Source organism: Marmota flaviventris, chromosome 4, assembly GCF_047511675.1.
Source record: "Marmota flaviventris isolate mMarFla1 chromosome 4, mMarFla1.hap1, whole genome shotgun sequence".
Taxonomy (NCBI): domain Eukaryota; kingdom Metazoa; phylum Chordata; class Mammalia; order Rodentia; family Sciuridae; genus Marmota; species Marmota flaviventris.
The window spans coordinates 155,149,681-155,174,345 of record NC_092501.1 but is presented as its reverse complement, the minus strand read 5'-3'; the positions used below and the strand labels follow the sequence as shown (position 1 = coordinate 155,174,345).

The 24,665-nt window shown below is 50.0% G+C and overlaps 1 protein-coding gene across 2 annotated transcripts in view; it reads left to right on the top strand.

Moving 5' to 3' along the window:
• The window catches only part of Stk24 (serine/threonine kinase 24), a 100,748-nt gene that overhangs the window by 66,427 nt on the left and 9,656 nt on the right, over positions 1-24,665 (top strand). For both annotated transcript variants that reach the window (XM_027938779.2, XM_027938780.2), the window contains exons 3-7: positions 10,930-10,986; positions 16,241-16,349; positions 16,601-16,758; positions 22,364-22,549; positions 24,384-24,529. In XM_027938779.2, the coding sequence (XP_027794580.1) occupies positions 10,930-10,986; positions 16,241-16,349; positions 16,601-16,758; positions 22,364-22,549; positions 24,384-24,529 (656 nt within the window). The remainder of the gene's footprint in view (positions 1-10,929; positions 10,987-16,240; positions 16,350-16,600; positions 16,759-22,363; positions 22,550-24,383; positions 24,530-24,665) is intronic.

Below are 24,665 nucleotides of genomic sequence, written 5' to 3'. Positions count from 1 at the left end.
TATCTTGTTTTTTTTTTTTTTTACTTTCCTTTATTTTAAAAAAACTTATTGATTGGACACTTCAATTTTGGGGGGGTGCTTGGTCGTGAAAATACTGCTATGAATTTGTTCTAAGTAAATCTGGCTATGTGATAGTTTTGTTGTGTGTATCGGGTTCCCAGCATCATTTTGAGCTAATTTGTAGTGATGGTTTTGATTTTTTCCTTTGATCTAAGAATTAGGAACAGTGATGTTGGGTTGCTCTGTTCTAGTCCATACGTCCTCAGGTTTAGTTGCACAGCTGGGTTCGCAGTGGATACTTACTTTACAGCCATCTTTGTGCCATTCCATGTTTGTTCCTGCCTCCGAACGCTTCAGTCCTTCCTGAGGCCCCTCCACCAGCTCAGGCCAGGGCCTGCCTCCTAGTCAGCAGCACCCCTCTCCCATACTTGGCCCTAAGCCCAGTGAGGAGGGCCCTGTCGGCCACAGGGCATTGTTTTAGGGTGAGCCGGGGAGGGTGTGCTGTGGCAGGGTGACAGGTGTGGGGCTGCAGGGCTCAGGAAGGGCCCAGCCTTCCTCTTCCTGGGTCCAGTGTGCTGCTTGCTACATCAGGGCAGTGACAGCCCCAGCAGGAGGACCGTGGTGAGGCTGGAGAAGTGAGGTTGGGCAGGGCTCTCTAGAGGAACAGAACAATATGCATGAATACATATGATTTAAAAGGGGGTTTATTAGATTGGCTTACATGACCAGAGCTGAGTAGCCCCACAGTGGACACCTGCAGGCTGGAGAGCTGGAGGGACCAGTAACTGTGCAGTTCAAGATGCTGAAGCCTCAGAGCAAGAGGGATCAATGATGCTACCCTGGTCCATTGTACCCCAGTCCAGGATCCAAGTCCTGGGAATCCCTGGAGAACCACTGGCAGAGTCCACTTTGGAGCTGGAGTTAAGGAGTTGGAGTCTGATGGTCCTGAGGCGATTGCAGCAGCAATCAAGACCCTGTTCAAGAAGAATTAAACTTGCACCTGCTGCTCCTTCCTTGTTCTTCCAATTTTTATTCCACCCAAGCCTCCAACCTGTTGGATGATGCTGCCCATGCTTAGGGAGGGTCTCTGCTTTAATTTGCTACCTCATTCCTAGACACACCCAGAAGCTTCAATCTTGGGCATTTCTTAATCCAATCAAGTTGGTGATTCAGGTTGACAATCACGATGACTTATGCAAAGGAGGCATCTAGACAGTGCCTGGTGTCTCAGGGCACAGAACAGCCCAGACTTCCTCCTGTGTCCCAGCCAAGCAAGTCCCAGGCGCTCTGCACTGCACCCACCCTGTGCACCTGGACACCCCCCCCCCCCCCAGACAGACAGTGGTGACAGAATGCAGGTCTCTGTTTCTCAGATTTTGGGCCTGCTCCTGTTGGAGCTGGCTATAACACAGGTGCCACTGTCCCCAACACACATGTGTTCAGGAACTCCAAGGACGGGGAGCGCTTCCTCACTGCAGTCCTGGTTTTCCCAGGAAACGTGCAGCAGTCTGTGTTGTTGGCTGGTGTCTAATAACTGCCGCGCGTGTCTGTCTCTCTCTCTCTCTCTCTCTCTCTCCCCCTGTCCTGTGAACTAGGGCAGTAAGTGGAAAAGTGACCAGAGAGAGTTAATGCTGTCTTGCAATTTTAAGGTCATCTTATTGTTACCTGATAAACCAGGCAGGAACCTTTCGGGGCCCACTCCCAGATTAACAAACTTTCAAAGTGTCCGTTCATTTTGTTTCAGCTGAAAGTTTTTGGAAAAACTTGGGAAGAACCAGACAAAGTCACTGAGCCACTCCGTTTTTCCCCGCCCCCTTTTTCTTTTTGATATTGGGGTACTAGGGATTGAACCAGGAGTGTTTTGTCATGCCACTGAGCCAAATCCCCAGCTCTTTTTGTTTTTTTTTGAGACAAGGTCTTACTGAATTGCTTGGGGTCTAAGTTTCTGAGGCTGGCCTCAAACTTGTGATCCTCCTGCCTCAGCCTCCTGGGTTGCCGGGATTACAGGTGTTCGCCACTGTGCCTGGCTCTGACTCATTCTTTTAGGGACCTAGAATAAACTTGTTTCATTATAATATTGAATCTAGCATGCCCAGAAGTGTTCTTGTCTGTTGTCTTTCCTTTTGGGACAGGTGCTCTATGGCCTTTAGCTGAGCATGCACAGAAATGCGGCTACCCTTAAGTGGGCTTCCCTATGTGAATATGTGGAGGCTCTTTGAATAAAACCCCCGTGCTTTCTTTCTAGGGAGAGCATTGCTTTCTAAGTAACCCCAGGTTCTTCTCACGTGTTTCTAGTAACAAGTCTTGCTCCATCCTTTATATCCTGGCTTTGCCCTTTGTCTTTGCCCTCGCCAAGGCGGGAACCTTATGTGTGTGGTTCTATTGTTAACCAAGGGAATTAAGTACTCTTCTTCACCTGGTGGCTTGCATAGGTTCATTGCACTCCTTCAGTTAATCTTTTTTCCCCCAGTTGTACATATCATTTGTCACGGAGGGAAAAACTTCCTCTGTTTGTTTGGGTTCTGTACCTGGGAATGAAACTCACACAGGATATGCTAACAGGAGAAAAGGGCTCGAACATATGCACGTAGGAGCCAGCGAAGAGATGCCTGGCTTTTTAAATGACCAAAGTCACAGATTTGTATTTTCAACTTCGTAGGGAAGGGGGGAAGGGAGAGTCTCAGGAACACACAGTTGCTCTTTTTTTTTTTTTTTTTTTCCCTAGGGGGGACAAATGGATCTCTAGAACAAGCGAGGTTAGAGAGTGTGCGCTGGTGTTTGTGTGTACAGGTGGCCTTCTTGTCTCCCCTGGACCTAAGCTCCCTGGAGGAAGGGTTTGTTCCTCTTGGGAGGGAATTCACAGCAGCCTCATTTCCCAGAGGCAGCTGCTTTTGGTCTGTTGAGGGCCACAGCCGAGTGGGGATGACGCATGGCATTTTTGCCAGAAGTAGTGGTTGAGAGGTGACGCCAGCGAGCCATTAAGATGATGACCTTTAAGTACTCGAGGAGTTCCCTTTGAGTTCCCGTTGAGCTCTTCCGGGGATTCCTGAAGAGTTCGCATTGGTTGGGGAAGTGCCGGAGGAGGGATTTCCGGTTGGTGGTTGCTGGAGGAGCCGCGTGGGTGGGTTTGGGAGAGTTCCCAGGAGCGTGTGTGGAGTGTGCTGGTGGAGTTCAGAAATAAAGTTTGTTCCTGCTTCATTTGTGATTTGTGCCCAGTCAGACGGCGGCATGGTCAGATAAGGGAAGCCCAGGAAGGTTCCTTTGCATTTGCGGAACCTCCGCCATCTTCATGGAACCGTGAACTCACCGCGTTTCTCCAGAAACCTCGTTCCAGCTGCTGCCTGGCTCTTCTCCCCAGAGCGCATATCGTGTGGCAGAGATGCAGATGAGGAGACAGTTCCGCTTCCCACCCACCCTGGTGTCTTCCTCTGTCCTTCTGTGTGTATTTCCTTGGACCCAGAATCCTGAAACAGCCGTGGCTCTTGCTTTCCCATCCAGCCCCGGGGAAAGCTCCTTGGTGCTGCCTGCAGAGTGTCTGGTCTCGCCTGACCTCTGCTTTGATTTTGGGTGGATCTTCCCCCTCTCCTTCTCTCCATTCACTCCGCCATGCTGCAGGGGCTGGTTGTTTATTGCATTGGCAAAGGTCTGGAGACTATCCACTGCTTATGGAATGAGCTTTCACCTCGTCAGCTGGTCCTGTAATGCCAGATTCGTGGGACCCCAATAGACCACCAGGAGCCAAGTCCGATGCAGTCACACAAGAGTCTTTATTGCAAGCTCGAGCCTGGGCTCACAGCTGTTTCCACCGCAGCGGTCCCAGGGAGTGAGTCCCGGTTCTTTGCTCAGTGAGATTTTAAAGGTTTTTGGGGATACTCTATGCGTCACAACATCACACAGGAAATCATTCCATACTGCAGGAAAATCAAACAACAACTCTTAACATTGATTGGTACATTCCCTGGCAGGAATAAATGGGGTCGGGGTGATTGGTTAGTACAAAAGGGGATTCCTTTGAACTGATTGTTTAATCCATGAGGGGTGTACGTGCTAAACTACATGGTTTCCCAATATGTTATCAACCACCATAAACTACTGGGGGGGGTGGTCATCTGGCATCCCAGGTATTTTCCCTGTCTCATGCTGATTGGTGGTTGCTAGGGGGTTGCTATGGGTCCTCACCTAGCCTGAGACAGGGACACCTGGCGCCACAGATCCTCTCCTGTTATTTGCAGACAAACAACTCAGCAGGGTGGGTATGTGCCTAGGAGTGTGCTCTGTGGGTTTTTCCAAGGACAAGGGTCACGCCCCCTTCCTCTGGACAGGCCTTGAGGTAGAAGCTGTTTTCAAAAAATGGAGTCACATCAGTTTCTCAGTACCCCGGGGTGTCCATCTTGTTCCTGAGTACTTTTGTGTCTGTAGAACACATCCACCCGTTACCCCGACCCAAGCTGGCTGATCGGAGCCTTTCACAGGAGGACTTGGTGCCTCTTCTATTCCTTGAGCATGTTGAGGTGTCTCACTTGGATCACCCGGCCTTCCTGAGCCTGGTGTTCTGTGCGTCCACCATTGAAGTTTTTTAGCCCACTTTTCAGTTATCAAAATCTCCTTAAAGTCAAGAGTATAGATCTTAATTCATTTTATGTGTCCAGAGTCCATATGATGTGTCTAGCTAATCATGTAAGAAATTCCAGCAACCTTGAGATGGAAGAACAATGGAAGAACCCTTTGAGGTCAGGACCTGCATTCTGCACTAACTACAGGCTGTCAGGGAGAAGCGAGGGAGGTTTGGAGAGAGGGTGTATTCTTCTGTTAAGGTCACAGTCCCCTGTGGGCTGGGGTCCAGACAGGGGACACTCCTGAGTTAGTATATAGTAGGTAACTGTATGGGCACAGCTTGTATACCAGGCTCTGCCTGACTTTCTCTGTCACCCTCTGAGCTGGATGCTCTTGGGTCCCCTGAACAAAGGAGGTAACTGAGGCTACAGGAGGCTGAGGACTTCTCTGACATGGGTGGGCTGGTGACCCAGAAGCTGATAAGGGGCTGGTATAGGTTAGATGTCACATGACCCCCAAAGCTCATGTGTGAGACAGTGGAAGAAAGTTTAGTGGCAAGATGATTGGGTTATGAGAGTTTAACCTAATCAGTGCATTATCCCTTAGAGGGATTAACTGGGTGGTGACTGTGGACAGGTAGGGTGAGGCTGGAGGTGGTAGGTCCCTGGGGGCTTCCTTTGGGGCATGTATCTGTCTTGGTGTTGGAGCTCTGCTTCCTGATTGTCTTGTCTTGAGCTGCTTTCCTCTACCCCGCCCTTCCACCATCATGTTCTGCCTCACCTTGGGCCCAGGGCAATGAAGTTAGCTGCTTGTGACCAAGACCTCTGAAACTGAGCTCCAAATAAACGTTTCCACTTCCAAAATTGTTCTAGTTAGGTTTTTTTGGTCACAGCTGCAAAAACAGGGACTAAATCCGGAGGGCTTCGAATGTAGTGCAGATGCAAAGCAGAGCATTGTTTTCAAATTCTTGCTTTAAAAATCTTTCCTTGTTAACTGTGGGGAATCTCTCTTGCTTCCTTATATTTTCTTAACTTTTCTGGAGGTACCTGATACCTTCCATGCCTCACAAAGGTCAATGTGGAGAGCCTCAACCTTTAGTCACCAATTCTGGATTCTTAGAAAGTACTTGCAAACAGTTTAAGGCAAGCTTTCCTGTGAATGGTCATCACATCTGCATTACGCTAATTCTGCAAGGAAGAACTACCAAAAAGCAAAAACTAAAGACAAATGGGAAAAGGCTGTGTTGGTGACTCATGATACAGAAAGCTGGTTTCTCTTAAAGTTAAGGCTCCTACATTCAAGGAAGGTCAGCAGCCCATTAGGAAAATGGACAAAATGTATAAAGTGTTTGCAAGAAAGAGTAATTACCTGATTTCAATATAAGAAGAGGTCTAACCTTGTAAGAAGAGATGGTAAATTTCACTTACGGATTGATGACCACCTTTAGTTTACTAGGGTTGCCACAGCCAAGCACATGTTGAGTATCTAATCTGAAATTGGAGGTGCTCCACAATCTGAAAGTTTTGAGCACCTATCTGATGCTACAAGTGGAAAATTCTACTTGGGGAATCAATGGGTCACAGTCAAAATTCACGTCCACTGAAGTCATTGTAAAATCACCTTCAGGCGATGTGTATACACTGTGTGTAAAACAAAAGTGAACTCTGTTTACAGCTGGGTCCCATCTCTGAGGTGGTTGGGGTGTGTGTGTGTGTGTGTATGTGTGTGTGTAAATACCACATTCCCCCAACTACCACCTCCAGTTCCAAAGCCAGACAGGGTGGCTTTTACAGAGATCTGTTCTCTTCATCCTCTGGAGACTGGAAATCCAGGCCATGGTGGGGTTGTTTCTGGGAGCCTTATCTCCTTGGCTTATAGGTGGCTGCCTTGTCTTCACATGGTCTTTCAGTCCTTGTGACCATGTGTCTTGGGGCTGAGGAAGTAGCTCAGCGGTAGAGCACTTGCCTGTCATGTGGTAGGTCCTGGGTTCAAGCCTCAGCGTTGCAAAAAAGAAAGAAAAGAAAAAATCCTGTGTGTCCTAATCTGCAGTCTTTACCAGACACCAGCCATATTGGATTAGGACCCAGCCTGATAGTGTCCTTGTAACTTAATTACCTCTTTGAAGACACTGTCTCCACATCCAGTCCTGTTTGAAGTACTGAGGGTTAGGGGCCTCACACTGTGAGTCTGGTGGTGGTGGTGGTGGTGGGGGCAGCAGTTCAGCTCATAAAATAACAACAAAAGTGGAAATAACTGTCTCTGCAAAGGACAAGAATGCATCTGTTAAAGTTCTGATGGATCCCTGACCCCTCAGTTCTGATGGCAGAACGACAGATGTGTGAGGTTCTTCATGGACACCTGGCTCCTGATAGAGTAGAAACACCTAATGTCGCCAGAGCCTAGACTAGTTATGGCAAGACAAAGCAAGCCCTAGGTGGGTTTCCAGGGCATGCTAAGAAAATTTCAGTAAAAGCAAAAGCGTGCCATGTGTCTGAATGTTACCATTTGGGTAAAAGAGGAGAAAGATTTTATAGGAATTTGCTTGTCTATGGGTCGGGCATCTTATGGACATATGTCCAGACATCTGGGGACAGGGAGGGGGGGGAAACTTCTCACTTTATGTACTTTGTTACCTTTCCAAAATATTGACTCCTGAATTTACTTATTAAATATTCATTTCCCTTATGAGAAAATTATATCATGAGGTCATTCATGATTATATTGTTTGAGGTTGATTTAAAGAATAAGACTACTCAGGTTCAGGTTGCTTTTTCTTATACACCTGCTCATATTTCTTCCTGGAGAGTGAGCCGTGCTCTGTAGGTTGGAGGGCAGTGGTCTTCATGGGTCCTTTGCAGGCCAGGCCAGGCCCTTCTTTCAGGCCCTCTGGCCCCAGGCTTCCAGGGTAGAAGGCCGATGGACCATTGGTCCAGGTTTCATTTTGCTCAGAAACTAGTGAGTTCTGTTAATTGAGCCAGTTATTTCGAGGCATGTATGGGTGAGGACCTTGATGAAGCTCGTGACGCTCTGTCTTTTAGTATCCTGAACTTTCACTTGGTCATCTCATTTTATTGTCTCTTGGACTGTGAGATTTGAAGTATCTACTTTTTTTTTTATGGATGAGGAATCTGGAGCTTGCCCAATGTGTCCAGGAGAGTCTGCCATAGTCCTCTAGCAGGAGTGGCAGTGGACAGTAGTCCCCTGGTCCTGTGGAGAGGCTGTGGATGGTGCTGAGCCCTGTGTGTCCAGTGCATACGTGTGTGTGTGGTAAAATCAAACTTTGGCACAGTAAGAGATTAGCAATATGATGATAAATAGTTATAACAATATGCTGTAATAAAAGTCATGTGACGAGGGTGTTTGTCTCTTGAAGATTCAAGACACATTTTTGCACCTTAATTGACTACTGGTAGCAAAAAACCTCAGAAAGCAAAACTGGTGGCCAGCTGAGTCAGCCTTCTGTATCCTTGAGTTCCCCATCTGTAGAGACAAGTCTGTGGATCAGAAATTCTCAGGGAAAAAAATTGTGTCATTACTGAACATGTGCAGACTTTTCCTTGACATTGTTTTCTGAACAGAGCCACACGACAGCTATCTGCGTCACCGTGGGACGTGTTAGGCATGCTGGCCGACTAGAGGTGGTTTAGAGCTCGTGGTTGCGGATGTGAGTAGGTTGTATGCGGACAGCCATTTTATGAGCTCGAACATTGACAGATTTGGTGTCCACAGGGTCTGGGAACCCATCACCCCCCCAGACCTTGAGGGGTGACTTGCATCCCTCCTGAGGGTTCATGCTTTAGGGTCGGTGGGGGTGAAAGTGGTTGTCGGAGAGGGTGAGCTCCAGGTCTCCAGGGAGCCCCCCTGGTTACTGTGTTGCATAGGGGCCTGTTCTGCCCGTCATGTGAAGGCCACAGGTGTGTGCTGAGTGGCTCAGCTCCACGCCAGTGGGTTTTAGGACCCGTCCTTCCCTCTGTGACTGTGTTTCATGGTGTCATAGTACCTCTGACCTAATCGAAGGGGGAGGAGTGCCGTGTTTATTCTTAGCACCCTTCTTTTTCTGCAGGAAAGATGAACTGGCAGTTGGGGTTATAGTTTAGAATGATCTTGGCCAGGAAGGTGGGGAGCAAAGCAGAGCCCATAGGGGCTGGGGGCTGGGCAGAGAAGTGTCCAGGACAGGGAGTTCATGAGTATGGAGTCCCTGGGGAGAACCGTGGGGTCGGGCGCCTGCGGCAGGACCTGGCCTGAGGCAGGGGGCAGGGGGATGTTAGGCTTCCTGTCAGGGCTCTGCTCTGACCCCTAACTTCCCACAGCTTTGAGGGGATGGCCTTTCTTCAGGTCCCCGTCCACCTGTCACTCTCCTTGCTTGTTAGCTGTTCTTGTCCTTCAGGTGGTGCCCATGGAGCCTTGGGGACTGGCCTGAGAGCCCCGAGCCATGGCCGTTTCCTGGGGTGACTTTGAGTGGCTGCAGTAGTGTGCACACCCAGGGAGGTCGAGGGCAAGTGAGAGTAGGACTTACCATTCCATGCCTCAGCAGGTGCTGGTGGGAGTGGGGACCGAGAAGCAGAAGTACATTAGTCGCGGGAGGCTGTGACCTGAACAAGGACTTAAGGTGTTTCCTGAATTCCCTGGAAGCTGGTGGGCCTGGTGTTTGGGTAGCATTCCCCCACCCCCTACCCGGAAGGAGCTGGCTATAACAGACAAGCCTGGGCTTTCTACAGCCCTGTCCAGGAGGAAGGGCGGGGCTTTGGCCTTCGGGCTGGGCGGTCAGTTGCCTCTGCTTCCTACAATTGCAGAGAGGGGGAAATCCCCCCAAACTTAGGATGATGGAAAAATAGGTCAGAGCTCCCAGCTGGGGCTTCCTTGAGAGGAAATCAGCCCAGCCGGAGGGTTATTTCATTTTTCCCTGGGTAGGTAGTTACCTCCCTTGTTAGGTAGAGGCTGGAAGAGAGCAGCAGCACATTCTCTGAGAAGGGTGGATCTTGGGAGTGTCCAGTGGAAGTGATGAGGGTGTGGCCACTGGTATTGCTGTTTCAGGAAGCAGCATTGTGACCTTCCCCAAGTCTTTGAAATATTGCTTCCCAGTGTGTCCTTGCACAACTAGCTGCAGAGGGGAGAGGCTGCCAGGGGACGTGGCCTCCCTGCCCAGAGCTTATCTTGCTGTTAGCAAATTTAATGCTCAGATAATCAAAGGAACGGGAGCTGAGTCAAGCAGAAGCCAAACAAAAGGGAGTGGGAACAGAAATTGAAAGTTCCAAAGCCTCTTAGAGAAAATGTAGATCTCCTGTGTCATCTAGAAAGAAACTGGTCTTCCCTGAACTAGTGTGTTTCTGACCATCAGATAGGATGTTTCTGAAATGCCTAGAGAAAGCAGTGCCAGTGGGCCAGTTAATCGAGATCTTTAAGCAAGTGTACTCAGGAACTGAAAGGAATGTTGGGACGGGACATTTTCTAGAATGAGCACTGAGACATCATGGGGCATGGAATGGAAAGTCCTACTCTCAGCTGAACTTGCCCCTTCCAAGTAGGCACCTAGGACTGATGGCCGTTGAGCGCGTGCCGTGTCTGTGTCTGTCCCCATCACAGGGACCCCCAGGCACCTCATTCGAGGCTCTGCCCTACCCCAGCAAGACGGAGCTTGCGCTCATTCGTCAGTGATCTGGGGCATCATAGCTTGAGCACGTGTTCTGCATACATTAGAACTCGGGCTGTGGGACTAGCTTAGGGAACTCCAGATGGCAGAATCTAGTTTAAGTTGAAAAAGGAACTTCTTCCACAAATGCAGAGAATGCCTCAGTGCCTCCTAACAGGGGAAGGCCGGCAATGTAGGTCACCTTTCCGGAGGAGCAGAGGACTGCAGTTGGCCTTTCCAGAGCTTCAGAGCAGCAGGCACTTCTTAGTTCCCTGTTAAGTGGAAAATATAGAGAAATAAGTCTGAAGTGGACGCTGGACCTACAGGTGGAGAGGGAGACTGCAAGAGCAAAAAGGCTGGGAAACTGGGACTCAGTCTAGAACGGCTCTTCTGAGTCTTTGCAGTGACACTCACATGGGGACTGGGGAGGGACCTGGTACATTCTGAGAGCTGGGCACAGTGCAGTCCTGAAGGGGACCTGGGGTCTGGTCTGGAGGTCTGGAACACACTCCCTACATGAGCTGTGGCAGGGGCCCAGGGAAGGCCGCTGCCCTGCAGGGTGTGGGAGGCCTCCTGCACGCTGTGCTGGGTGCCTGGCTCTCACCTAGACATGCTTTCCTTGTTGCTATGTGTTTATAAAACTTTCTGGATCCCGAATAACAGTGAAAACAATCTTTCCAAATATTTAAAATATTTTTTCTGGTTTTATTTTTAAAGTAACTTCTTCCTTTTTTGTTTCTGTGTAGGATACTAAATTGTGGATAATAATGGAATACCTTGGCGGAGGCTCTGCACTGGATCTAGTAAGTACGGTGCCGGTGTGACAGGCCCCAGACCTTTTCTTACTGTCCTGGTTTTGGAGATAATTCTGTATCCATTTCATTTCCCCTTTTTAAAGTTGCATGAAAAAGGAACCAAGCTATTCCTTACTTATTTTTGCTGCTTGCTTTTTATAGTTTACTGAAAACTATAGGTTTGCTTTTGAAACCACCTGGGGAACCAATGAATTCATTCATAGAAGCAGTGAAGCATTTTGCCTGGAATTATCTTACCTGAGAACAGCCGGTTAAAGTAATTTCAGAACAAGTTTGTTAGCTTTGTGGCGCTGATAACCATGGCGGCTTCATAATTCGGATGGTAACTTTGCTCCAAGTAAGCGCGTCACATTTTCATCTTGGAAGCCAGGGAGGGGTGTGATTGTTGAGGAATGGCATCAGATGTCCGGTCCTGCCAGGCAGGAGTGGCACACCTGCCCACTTTCGTCCCTTGCCAGCATGCCCGACGTGCTGCTGGACGGAGCAGGCGGGCCCAGCGGCCTTTCCCCTCTGGACTTGCCCGTGAGCGCACACAGCCCTCGGGAAGCCGGAGGAAGGTGCTTTGCTGGTTCTGTCCAGCGTGGCTCCATGCAGGTATTGGCGGAGAGCGCTCCCAGATCCCAGCCCTGACAAGCACGGCCTGGCTTAGGTCACTCTTGAAATGTAGGATATGCAAAAAACATTGCTTTTTAAAAGGAACTAACAGCTAACAGTTTAGCAGTCAAATGCACCCCCTCCCCCCGGCCCCCAAGCCAGGCTTTTAGGTGAGTGTGAGCCTCAGCCCTCAGACAGGCTGGTCAGTCATTTCGGAGTTGGGCAGTTTTTCCTGACAGGAGGATGGCCCCTGTTTTTGCTGCTATCAGCATGAGGGGGATCTGGTGCACACAGTGTGCCCTGTGCTATCCCATTGAGTTTCTGAGGTGCTTTAGCCTGGGACAGGGAGATGGCACCCTCTTTCACCCAGAATCACCCTTCGATTCTGATAGTGAATTTGGGGGAGCATTCCTTTCTGGAATCAAGGTTCCTAGTGGGGGCAGATTCTGGGTTGGGATTTGGGTCAGAGAATGACGGGGATCTTCCCTTGTGGGGAGCGTGGGTGTCTTTGGAGCAGGTGTGCAGATGAATGGTGTGACATCCCTCCTCCTTCTCATGGCCCCTGCAAGGTGCTCATAACAAGTGTCAGGGCTGAGAACTGAAAAAGTGATCCTCCCTCTCCATTCTGCAGGCTCTCGTGGCCTCCAGAAAGTGATGCAACTTTGCCCCAGGTACAGATGGGCAGGCCTCCAAACCAGCCGGCAAACCATGATCTCCCGATCCTGGTGTACCAGCACATCTTGGGCCCCACGGGTCAGACACAGCTGGAAAAGGCTAGTTGAGATCAACCTAGATCTGCTTCTGTAAAGTGCCCAGGTGTCATTCTGCAGATGGGTGCCCAGTTCTGTTGTCAGAGCACAGGTGTCTTCTTAACTGGCAGAAGGTTATCAGTGCTGATGCAGGGGTGTGTCCCTCAGAGTTCTCTTCTTCCTGGTGGTGCTTTGTATTTTTTGGCCTGCTGGGATTGAACCCAGGGCTCTGTGCATGCTGGGCAAGTGTTCTGCCACTGACCTTCCCAGCCCTCTGTATCTTTTTTGACTTAAAAAACAAAAAACAAAACCCAGGAAGCAGTGTGAAGAATAAAGAAGACAGCATAGCTCAGTAATTAAGAGCTAAGAATATAAAATTATCATATTTTATTTTGAATGTGCTCAGTGTGTTGATTTTTTTTATTTAAGAGATAAATAATAATTGAAATTAAATGTTTGTAAGAGTCCCCAGGATCACTCTGAAGAAGCATTGTATTCTTTGAAATATGACTTTGAAGTGACTTTTGTGACGACCTCAGAAGTCCCAGCTGCCCCCAGGTGTTGCGACTTAGGAGAGTGTCTTATGTACTACACAGTTCAGTTCAAGGCGTTCCAGCTGCACAGGGTGTGCATTTTTGTAGCTCTGTGGACGAACAATTTTTTTTGTTCAGGAAATATTGTTGTGTGTCCACTGTGTGCCTGTGCCGAGCTAGCCACTTGAATCCCTGCAGGGAACAGAGCAGCACACGTGGCTCTTGTGGCACGTGGTCTGAGGGGAGCAGCCAGGTGTGTGCAAGGTTGTTCAAGGCAGAGCAGGCAGAGGGAGGGCGGGGGTTGCGTGAGGATCAGGAGGCCCGGATGGAAAGGTTTCAGCTGATTAAAAGATCAGCCAGTATTGCCAGAAATCCAAAGGACAGCCTGGGAATCTAATTAAAAAGGAATTTTGCTACATAAATTGCTCACTTAATCAGGCAGAGATTTTTGACAAACTTAAAAATGAACATACAACATGATTTTGAAAGAATGAGATGGCATGTTCAGTAACGTTTAGGCCAAGCTGCTGCCACCGTGGCTGCAGAAGAGGGTCTCCCACAAGGGACAGATGGCCGTCTCTCCCCGCAGGGGTCGCTGTGGCCTCTGTCCTCTCCAGCTGCCAGTGTTTGGGGTGGGGGTGGGGGCACATGTCACATCTGTTCTGTGTTGAGAACTGAGTCACAAGCCACACATTGCTGCACGGCCTGGGAGTGTGCTTTGAGTTGGGTGCCTGTGTGCCGGGCTGATGGTCCTCATGGAGGAGGAAGAGGGGAGGACATGTGGAGGGAGGGGAATTAGGAGTCACCTAAAGATGGGATGGAGCCCAGTTTCTTCCCTGGCAGTCTTTGTTATTACTTCTTACTTGAAAAGCTCACAGTGCTCTTACTGATAGAGTGCTGATGTGTCTTGCGAAGACTGTACGGCAGTGGAGAGTGCTGGTGCGAGACTCGGAGAACTCGGCTCAGCCTGGTCCGACCACTCACGGGAACTCTGGGCTGTGGAGAGCCCTGAGTGACTTCAGGGAGAATTTGACAGTGTGCCAGTCTCCGGGTCCGAGGCAGCGGGAGGTGGATGTGAGGGGCTTGCCAGGGCCATGCCGCGTGGCTGCTGAGCTGAGTAGTCCACCGCAGGCCGCCTGCCTGCTGGGGACCAGGGGGTTGGTGTGGCCCAGTCTAAGTCCACAGGCCGAGCACCTGGAACTCTGGAGTCCAAGGGCAGGAGAAGAAAGGGGACTTCGCCTGCCCTCTGCCTTTTCGTTTCTTGGGGCCTCAGCCAGTTGGATCATCCCCACCCAGGACTGGATGAGGGTGGGCTGCCCCTAGGCCCATTCCAGGGCCTGCTGATCCTCTGGAAGTGCCCCATAGACACTGCAGGGGTCATGCTTCACCTGTCTCTGCATCCCTCAGCCCAGCCACGTTGACACCTAAAATAGACCATGTGGAGGCCAAGAAGGATTTTACCGCTGAATTAATAGAACGCATTTGGTGCCCTCTCCCTCTGCCCCGTGAAGGGTGGAGTCAGGGTGAAGAGGGGGAGGCGGGCCTGGGTCGGGCTCATGGCCAGCTGCTCCCTCTCCCTCTCGTGTCCTTGGCTCTTGGCTGACCTCCCGTGGTACCGGCACTGGGCTGTTCTGCCCCTTCTGGCCAGAGACTGATGGGAGGAGGGCATGGGCGAAGTCTTGGAGGAGGAAGTAGACCTGGACCCTGATGTCTTGCTTGGGTTCCCCTCCGTGTCCTGCTGTTGAGAAAGGAGCAAAATACAGCATCTCTCTTCTCCTTTCTTCCCTCAGCTGATGAGAGACTTCTTATGTTTTCCTCATCTGGAAAATAAAAATTCATAAATTCTGCAAACACTAAGTAGTAGGGAGGAAAGACTGGCCATGAGGCAGGGGTTCCACCTCAAGGTCTTTGTTAATTTCTTGAAAATGCAACTTTTGGTCAAATAACTTTGGAGAAAATCAGGTTCTGTGCCGACAGTCTGAGTTGGTGGCAGTTCCTGGCAGGCTAGTGGACACAAGCAGTTCTACCTTCTCTAAGCAGAAATAAAATGAAGACTAACTGGAAGCCACTAGCCCTCCTCTTCACCTGTGTTCTGAATGGCAGAAAGCCAGGAGCAGATTGACCCGGCCGTGTCTGGCTGCCAGACAGGCCAGACTGCAGGGCCTCTGTGTGTGTGTGTGTGTGTGTGTGTGTGTGTGTGGCGCAGCCCTGAGAACCCCCGACCTGGGGACGTAGCGTAGGCCCCAGGGCCTGGGAGATAACCAGAAGGCCGTGCCAGGCGGAAGGGGCTGCAGTGCAGTGACTGGGGGTGGTCTCGGTTGCACCCACACTGGCCCACAAACCCTTCGTGGGGTCACATAGGACATCCACTGAAGGCCTGGGACTCGCCAGGAGCATTGTGGCTTTCATTCCCTTTGGCGTAAAGCACGTTTGTAGTAATGAAACTTGGTGATCACCAGGGGCTGTTTGCCGGGTGGTGAGGTGCGCAAGCTTGGGTCAAGTTGGAAAGCTCGACGGAGCCTTGTGACGGGGAATTGGGTCCAGCTCTCTAGACCTCTGCCCCTCCAACCACTCCTGTTAGGCCATTAGGGAGCGTCAGGTTGTTTGGGTGGTGGCATTTAAGTAATTGGGAGCTGTAACTGAGTCCCTGCTTTGCAAGTGATGGTGGACACGCTACCTGACATGAGCTCTTTGACCTGACTTCCTTATAAATGGGGACATGTACACGTGACGTTGCTTCTTTATGTCTTTCTACAAGAATGGATATTAAGGAGTGAACACTTTTTGAGTAGGAATAAAAGTTTGCAGAGGCAGTAGTAATTTTTTATTTGATAACATGCATTTATGCCAGATCTTGAAGAATTGAGCTCTTTGAGCTATATCCCCAAAGCTGGGCCCCCCAGCTCATATCTAGGGCGTTCTGGTGCAGGGGTGGTCTTAGGGGAGGGGTGGGCTCCCAGGCCTCGTTTTTTCTGCCGGTTGCTTTTGGTTGCAAAGGATGGGCCTTTTAGGAAAAATAACCAAGTTCATTAGAGCAGATCCTGGTGCCATGTAAGTTCCTGGGCTTTTGTTCCCAGTCTGTGGGACCCTGCCCTTGACCCCCCACCACTGTGGGCCCGAGGAACAACCCTAAGTCACAGGCCAACTTGGTGACCCGGCCTTTCTCATCGGCCCCTACTTCATTCAGTAAAGTCATATTTTCTAGTTCTATGCTCTTTTAAAGGATCCTTTAATAGATTTTAATTGTGTAGGCAAAATATCTGCTTTAAGTGAATATGTTTTTCAATTTTAATTATCCTTGTCCATTTAACATGGGCATTCTCTCTTATCTCAGATTAAGCAACTGTGATACTCCTTTTTTCTTAGTTAGAACCTGGCCCTTTAGATGAAACTCAGATTGCCACCATATTAAGAGAAATTCTGAAAGGACTTGATTATCTTCATTCAGAGAAGAAAATCCACAGAGACATCAAAGGTAAGGGCCATCTCCTTCTTGGTGCTTGGAAACGCCTGAGGTGGTGGGCTCAGCTGCACTTCTCTGCTCTGGGGAGCCTGCTCTGAGCCTTCAGCCTGCCTGGACGGGGTTGGTCCGGGGGTCTGGAGAGATGCATAGCCCCCTGGGCCTACCTGTAGGCACGCAAGCTGGCTGGGGAGAGATCGCGTGCCACCAGGTGACCATAAGCGGAGCGTTGCGTGTCAGACGCCTGCCTTGGTTTTCTCTTGCAGCCGCCAATGTTCTGCTGTCGGAGCATGGAGAGGTGAAGCTGGCCGACTTTGGAGTGGCGGGCCAGCTGACAGATACCCAGATAAAGCGGAACACCTTCGTGGGCACCCCCTTCTGGATGGCGCCCGAGGTCATTAAACAGTCAGCTTACGACTCGAAGGTGAGAGCCAAGGATTTGTCCTTGTGGGGTGCCAGGTCTCTCCCCTCAGGCCTGCAGCCTTGCAGCATTCCCCACCGTAACTCTGCGTCTCTGACCTCTGCTGAACCAGTTTTCTCCTGTCTCCTGGGCACCCTTGAGCACCTTTGTTGTCTGTTCATCCAGCCACGGTCACTGTGGTTTTTAGCTTAGCGTATGGTTTGGTGGGGACACAAGGAGGGTGTGCAGTAACGGAGGACCATGGGGTGAGGTAGCATCCAGGTAGCGAGCAGTGGAGGGTGGGCTTGTGTGCAGAGAGGAAGGGACTCTGCACTGGCGGGGGCTGAAGCCATGCGGAGTGGCTGAGGGACAGGGCCTGCTCAGAGCTCTGTCCAGTCTTCACAGGGCCTGTAGAGAAAGGAGTGGAGAGAGGCCCCAGACATCCCAGGCAGGATAGGGAGAGAGCATCTTTGCAGTGGTGCTACGGATTCTTCCTACGTATTTGGCTCTCAGTTACTGTAGTCTCCTCATCAGCACAAAGTGCCACCGCCTCTCCCAGCTCCTCTTACCGGCCAGGTTATCTTCTCCTGGTCTCTCCTTGTTCTTCCCACCCTTTGCCTCCTTCCCTTTCATTTTGTGGTACTGGGGATTAAACCCAGGGCTCCACACGTGCCAGGCAAGTGCTCCACCATTGAGCCACACCTCCAGCCCTTTTTATTTTGAGACATAGTCTCCCTGAATTGCCCAGACTGCCCTCGAACTTGTGATCCTTCTGCCTCAGCAACCTCCCAAGTCACTAAGATTACAGGCGTGTGCCACCGTGCCCAGCTCCAGTCAACTCTTAAAACTTTTGGACTTTCAGGTTTGTGGGCTCAGGTGTCCAAGTGCAGATTAGGGTGATGTCAGTGTCTTAGTGTTCAGATTATCAGGGATGGGCGTTGGGGGACCCTTCCCCCAGCCTCGGGTGCCTCTGTGCCAACAGCTCTTGTCCTGCACAGGCTGCTTCAAGCTTGCCTTGTGGCTCTGTGGCTGTCCTGCTGGGCCTGGGGCCTGGTGGACCTGCCAGGTAGCAGGGCTCCTGAGGTACGCGGCTACAGCTGAGGCCTCCTGATGCTTACTTCCTCCCCCTTTCCAGTGCCTCTTCCATGCATCCTTGTGGGTACCTGGAAGCATCTCTGGGCTGGATCAGCATCACAGGCGCAGAGAGTCTTTCTCATAGAAATCCCAGGCTTCTGTTCTGGTGGTTGCAAGTACATGCAGCCCGCAGCTTCCTCTTAGGTGCACATGCTGATGTCAGAGGCCGGGAGGGCTGGAGAGGAAGGCACGCACCTCCTCACGGCATCTTCCCCTTGCTGAACTGGAAGGATGTGCACCTTGGCTTCCTGAAGACGTCTAGACCTAGAATCTCATTTACACAATAACCTCCTGCAGGGTCTGTGACCCTTGTCATTTGGGCTGTTGGGTTGCTCTCAAAAGTGTCTACACACACAGCTTCTCTTATGCCAGTCTTTTTTTTTTTTTTGGTTACCAGGGATTGAACTCAGGGGAACTCGACCTCTGAGCCACATCCCCAGCCCTATTTTGTATTTTATTTAGAGACAGGGTCTCACTGAGTTGCTTAGCACTCACTGTTGCTGAGGCTGGCTTTGAACTTGAGATCCTCTTGCTTCAGCCTCCCGCCAGTCTCAGTTCCTAATCTTTGCACAGTCCTGACTGCTCATTGGCCTTAATAACCTTCATTATTACTAATATTTTTAAAAGGGATTAGGTAAGCTTTGCTGGTTTCCAGCTGTCCCCATATCTTGGAGACAGTGCTGAGCGAGAGAACTTGTTTCCCACAAAGGAGCGTTGGTCTAAGGCAAAGGAAATTTAATCTTTTTATCTTTTTAAGATTGTTGGGATGGTCTGTTAGCAAGTAGTTGAACTTGGTGAGGATGCTGCCCCTCCCTGTTCACAGCCCTTCTCTGCATCCTCTGTTGGGTCAGTCAGCTGCTGCGCTGTGGTTGTCCAGGGCTGGGTACTTCAGTGGTGGGGGTGCCCAGCTCCTCCAGGTAAGCAGCAGCCCAGGAGAGAAGTTGGGGAGCGGAGGATGGCCTCACACGAGCACTCCTTCCCTCTGAGGCAAGGGGATGGCACTCTGGGAAGGAGAGCCCTTGTGCTTGGGCTGTGGATGCCTTGAAGAGGGTAGAGGGGCTGGGCAGAGACCCTGGCCTGCGGGGACTGCAACAGCATCCTGGAGACACCGAGACTGGGGTCAGCAGTCCCCTGTAAATAGCTTTTCCCGGTTTTGGTCTCAGAAGCAGCACGTGTGTGTTTTCTTTTGTGATGACCTGGAAAATTCTGAAAAATGAAATGGAAAGAAAGGAAAAATATCTGTAGATCTGCCACCCAGGCCAAGTTATTCCACCATCCAGGCATCTCTGAAATAACCGTTTGTAATCTCATTGTGGTGAAAAATGGAAACAGGTGATGCGATGATGGAAGAAATAATGTTATTCAAGCTGAGTGCAGACAGTGGGTTGTCCAGCGGGGACTGGGTGGGAACAGGCAGGCAGCCTGCCTCTTCCCTACCGACACTCCCACAATGAGCCTTACACCCTGGTCCCTCTCCCAGGGCCAGGAATCACCCACGGTCCTGGGTGGGAGCAAGGAGCCCTGCAGGTGGGGAAGCCTGCGGGCTAGGAGACAGGTGGCATCTGGTTTCATTCTGGTGTGTATACTGTTGAGACCTTTAGGTCAAGCACACGTTGCTATTGAGTGCTCGTAAATATTTTCACACCTAGATCCCAAGTATAAACATGTTCCTGAATGTTGCATCTGAGTATATAAGTAGCTGTGTTAAATCCATTTTCTTTTGCTTAGTTTAGTTATAACTGTGACTTGGAGTTACACATGGTTTTTCTTCTTGATTATGGAGAGGTGATTAGGGTTCCTTTGAGAATTATTTTTTATGCATAATTTTAAAATATCACTTAAATTGTTAAGTATCTTCAGATTTGTAGCCAGGTTGTTTATTGCACATTGTGTGGTGTTGTGAGGACCTGGATGTTGTTCTGTGTCATTCCCCACTCCCTGCTATGTGGAGAAAGTCGTCAACCCTCAGGGACAGGTGATTCTGAGTGGTCATTCAGGAACATGCTACCTAGAAGGGTCTGTGTAGGAAGTGATCGGTTCACAGCTAGTATCTATATTTCAGAGCATCGACCCTTGTAGCTTTTGACTTGGGCTTGTATTAAAAACCACTGTTTGCTCTACCAGTGGTGTCTTAGTATCTAATTTCATATATTTCCCAAATGTCAGAAAAATGGATTCCTCGTTACGCCTCATTTTTTTCTGCTTTGGAAGGTGAGTGCCCTTTCCTGCGTGACTTTATTTTATTTTAACACATTCTAAATCAGATGCCGTTTCTTGAATGTAGTAATAGATAGATGCAGTCATATTTGTTAAGGTTCTCTGTATATGCCGTGTTGTTGGAATATCATGAGATACTTCAGTAAGTTAATGGGCCATAGCAACTTAATCATTCTTCTAAGGTCGAATGTAAATAATGCTGCTCTTGAATGTTTGGGTGGCATATACATCTTCCAGATCTTACATTTATCTAGATTAGATTCACAGAAGTCAGATTAGTTGGTTTTAATAACTTTGGATATTTTCATGGCTTTTGATTGGTTTGCCAGTGTCTTCAGCATTTCTTGATGCTGGTCCAGCTTTCCAGGTTTGTTAGTAGGGTGTTGGGTATTTGGAGGACCTGCCAAAGGACCCTGCAGAAGTCCTGGGTATGGGGCAGCTTTGAACCCAGCCAGGAGTAGAAGGTGGGTGGGGACAAAGGGCGTGAGGAGCTCAGGACCACAGGACCACACCCTGGTGCCTGCATGGGTGTAGGAGGATCCAAAGAGGAACACCGAGGAGCTGGGTGGCCCTTGGCTTCTTCCTGGGAGGATGGCCCACATTTTGTCTTGTGGTGCTGTCCTGGCCACCCTCCTGGGGAGGCCAGGATGAATGGTGCCTGGGCTGGGTGTGGATAGGGCGGAAGGGTTTCCCCCCAGTTAGCTTCAGTTGGTGCACATTGGCACTGGGGAGCAGGGGCGGCCTCTTGCGGGCTTGCTGTCTGCTTATCATCCAGCGCCACACAAAAGCAAGTCCTCAGTCCTATGAGGGAAATCGGCGCAGACACCCTCTGACAGCCTGACGCAGAGACCATCATCCGCTTTCCAGTTACTGGATTGTGAGATGCTTGGAGATGCATCGGCAGAGGCCATGTGGGCAGAGCCCTGGATCTGTGTTGCCTGAGGTGGCCAGTTTGCTGGTGGCAGCAGTTCTAAGGAGACCTGAGGGGCGCCAGGGGCAGGGGCAGACACACACTGAGATTTCAGGCGGAGCTGTGTGTGGAGAACCCCTGCCACAGGAGAGTGGCCACCTGTGCCCCTAGCTCGTCTCCTCCTCTTGTGCAGCTCACTTCCTTAGGCCCTCCAGCCATAGCACGGGCTTGGGGGCCTCCCTGCCCGTGGGCACTGTGTCCCCAGTTCCCCTCCTGCAGCTGAGGGACTCAAGTAAATCACTTTTCTACCAATGTATAAAAAAAAGTACACATGCAAAGTAAACCAAGGATTCTGAGTTGTAGAGTGAAGGAAAATGGAGACATTACTGTAACACCAATTCTTCTAGATTGATCCTTTCAGGGTAAAATTTTAAATACAAAATACAGTGAGTAGCAAATGCATGGACACACACAGTCCCCCGGACGCTCTGGAGTGCTGGTGGTTCTCCCCTGCATCGTGGGAGTGACCGGACGCCGTGACTCGCACTGCTGTTCATGAGAGACAATTGCATGACATGCCACTAACCAGGAAAAGAGCCAGAATCAAAGTATGGTTTTTTCCCGAATGTGAATCACTTCTGCACCATTATAATGTTGAACCTTTGTAAGCAAATCATTGCAAGTCAGGGACTGTCTGTATTGTTGATTTTAAGCCAGTTTGTAGTTAAATGTTGACACATTGGAGTACTGTGGATTGGGGATTGTTAGGATGGCTGATTGACTTCAAAATACGCCATGGCACCAGACAGAAACCTGTATGGCAAAATGATTCATGTGATAGGTGCGTAGGGGTGCTGTGTATCAGTGTTTTTCACCTCTATGCGTGTTTGAACATTTATAAACATTTTTTTCAAGTGCTAGACAGTGGTGGGAACCTTGCACATTGCATACACTTCCCCGTCCCCTCTCACAGATGAGGAAGGAAGCAAGGCTCAGATAGTAGCTCTTGGGTCTAACACCACAGGACTTTGTAGAGCTGCCATTTGACCTGGAGGGGCGGCTGGCTGCATATCTTCCTGCCCCTGCTCCTCCCCACTCATCTGGCACCCGTGCCCCTGACTCTGGCACTCTGCCTGAGCCCCTCCTATAACAAGAGTACCTGCCCTGCCAGTGGTCACACCGCCGTCTTCAGTGTGGCGTGGAGGATGTTCAGTGGAGCAAATTTTCCACTTGTTGCCTATGTTGAAGTTACATCAAGGGCTTATGAAAATACATTTTTATCAAAAACTCGATAGGCTGCTTCTTCTAAGTGTGTTTATTTGAATGTCTTCCTGCTCTGTGTCTCTAAAGATGCTCTTGCTGTTGCAGGCGGACATCTGGTCACTGGGTATAACAGCTATAGAACTGGCGAAAGGGGAGCCCCCTCATTCTGAGCTGCATCCCATGAAGGTTTTATTCCTGATTCCAAAGAACAACCCCCCGACGCTGGAAGGGAACTACAGCAAACCCCTCAAGGAGTTCGTGGAGGCCTGTCTGAACAAGGAGCCGAGCTTTGTAAGTCTGCATCCCTCGGTGCAGCTGTGCGTGGCCCTGCCGGGCCCGCTGGCAGGTCCCCCCCCCCCCCCCCCCCCCCCGTCCCTGGCCTTCTCAGCCCTTATCAGCTGTCTGCAGGATCTCATGCATTTCTCTCTCTTTCTCTCTCTCTCTCTTTTCATTTTTCTTTTTCTAAATGAGTGTGATTGATTTATTTGAATTGCAAATATGCTCTTACAGCCATTTTATCTTTTAAGGATTAAAAACTATTTTCTTTCACATTCTAGCATCTCATGCCTCCCTCCTTGAGCCTGAGGAATATTTCTCCTTCATACGATAGGTGGAATCCCAAGTTTTTAATATTTAGAGAGGAGGATCCGGCTGTCAACTATAAAACTGCCTTTAGTAATGGCAGAGGGTAGCCTGAAAAGTAATGGTAATAGGTCTTCAGAGTCAGTGTGTTCTCTCTTGAGTTGTTAGTGCTGGGAAGCAAAAGATAAGGTGAAGAGGAGCCACGCACCTCTTTCTCCTCCTCCTTCCTTCTCTTTTTACATTTAATCAATAATAACAGCCCATAGCAGAAACGACTACCTAGTTTTACCTCATTTTTCTCTCAGAATTAGGGCAGTTCTTTGAAAGTGGTGTATTTTTGTGTTGCTCGAAGTATCATGTCCTTGTTTTGAGTTTTCCAATGGAGTTAGCTGAAGGCTAAGCTGGATCCCGCCTCCCCATCGCCACTGAACTCTTATTAGTGAAGACTGATTTTACAAGAGCATCGTGGTTTCTTCATTGGTGCCAGTTCTGGAGAAGGAATTACACAGGGGACAGCATTTCCTAAGCACTCTAGGTGACGCTGGTTCGTGTTGTTCTGTATACAGTGGTGTTGGGTTTTGTATCGTGGTGGTTCTAGGCCCAACACAGCACTCTCACATGGGGAAGGCGTGTCCGTGTGTGCATATCTTCCATTAAACACTCCTCTAGTTAGCACACACCCCTTGGCTCTCCCCCATCCTTTGGAGGAGAAGGACCTGAAGCTGTGACTATGAGCTGAGACTATTATGTCTGGAGTTCTCCACTGGGGCTGGGGTACCTGAGGCCATCCGGGTTTCTCACCTTCAAGTTTGAAAGAGCACTGGCTCTTGTTGACAAGGCCTTAGTAATTTGGAGGGAGTGGAAACAGCCCGAGTTGCTGATGTTTTGTGTTCCTGGTGTCAGGTCCAGGTCGGGCACACTGGGCTTCTTGGGAATTTTGCTCTTTTCAGTAACTAGGTGTGCCGTCCTGCAGGGTGGAGCCCTTGGTCGGATCGTGGTGTGCCATGAGTCTGGGGCGTGGACGAAGCCCTTAGCTCAGTCGCAAGGAGCCGGGAACACCATCTTTCTAAATCCGGGGGGTGGATGACAGTGCCAGGCGCCTTTCAGAAATGCAGGACAGGTTCTCTCCTGGCTCCCTTCCAGTTTCTTTTAGTGTTTTTATTTTATGATATTTTGGGGTTTTCACCACACAGTGCAGAATGTTAATAGTAACACAGAACATGTTTTTCCGTCAGTGTCTGCCTTCGAGTGCTGAGTGAAAGTGGGAGAGGAGATGCGCTCTCGGGTGGTTCAGATTATTTGGGGGAAGTTCTCTTGCTTTCATTGGACGTCGAGGACACCATTGTCCACACTGTGCCTGCGAGTCCCAGCCATGGGTACAGAGTGACCCATCTTTGAATAAACCTAAGGGGAAAACTTTGAAACCCAGTCTCGCCGTGTCAGCGTGGTCGCCTGACATTTCCAGGCGTGAGCCCTTCCTCTGGGATTGGATACAGAGACTGAAAGTGCACGGGACCTCATGCTGTTTCGGGTGTCTTTCCAGAGACCCACGGCTAAGGAGCTGCTGAAGCACAAATTCATAATGCGCAATGCAAAGAAGACGTCCTACCTGACGGAGCTCATCGACAGGTACAAGCGGTGGAAGGCCGAGCAGAGCCAGGACGACTCCAGCTCTGAGGACTCGGACGCGTAGGTTGCCGCCCGAGCTGTGCCGCAGATGGGCCGCGGGCTCCTGGGGGGCGGTTCTGGGCGTTTCTTAGGTAACCCGCGGGTGGTTTTTGTGGTGGGCACCACGCGGACCCGGCAGGGAGTCTCTTAGCCTGGT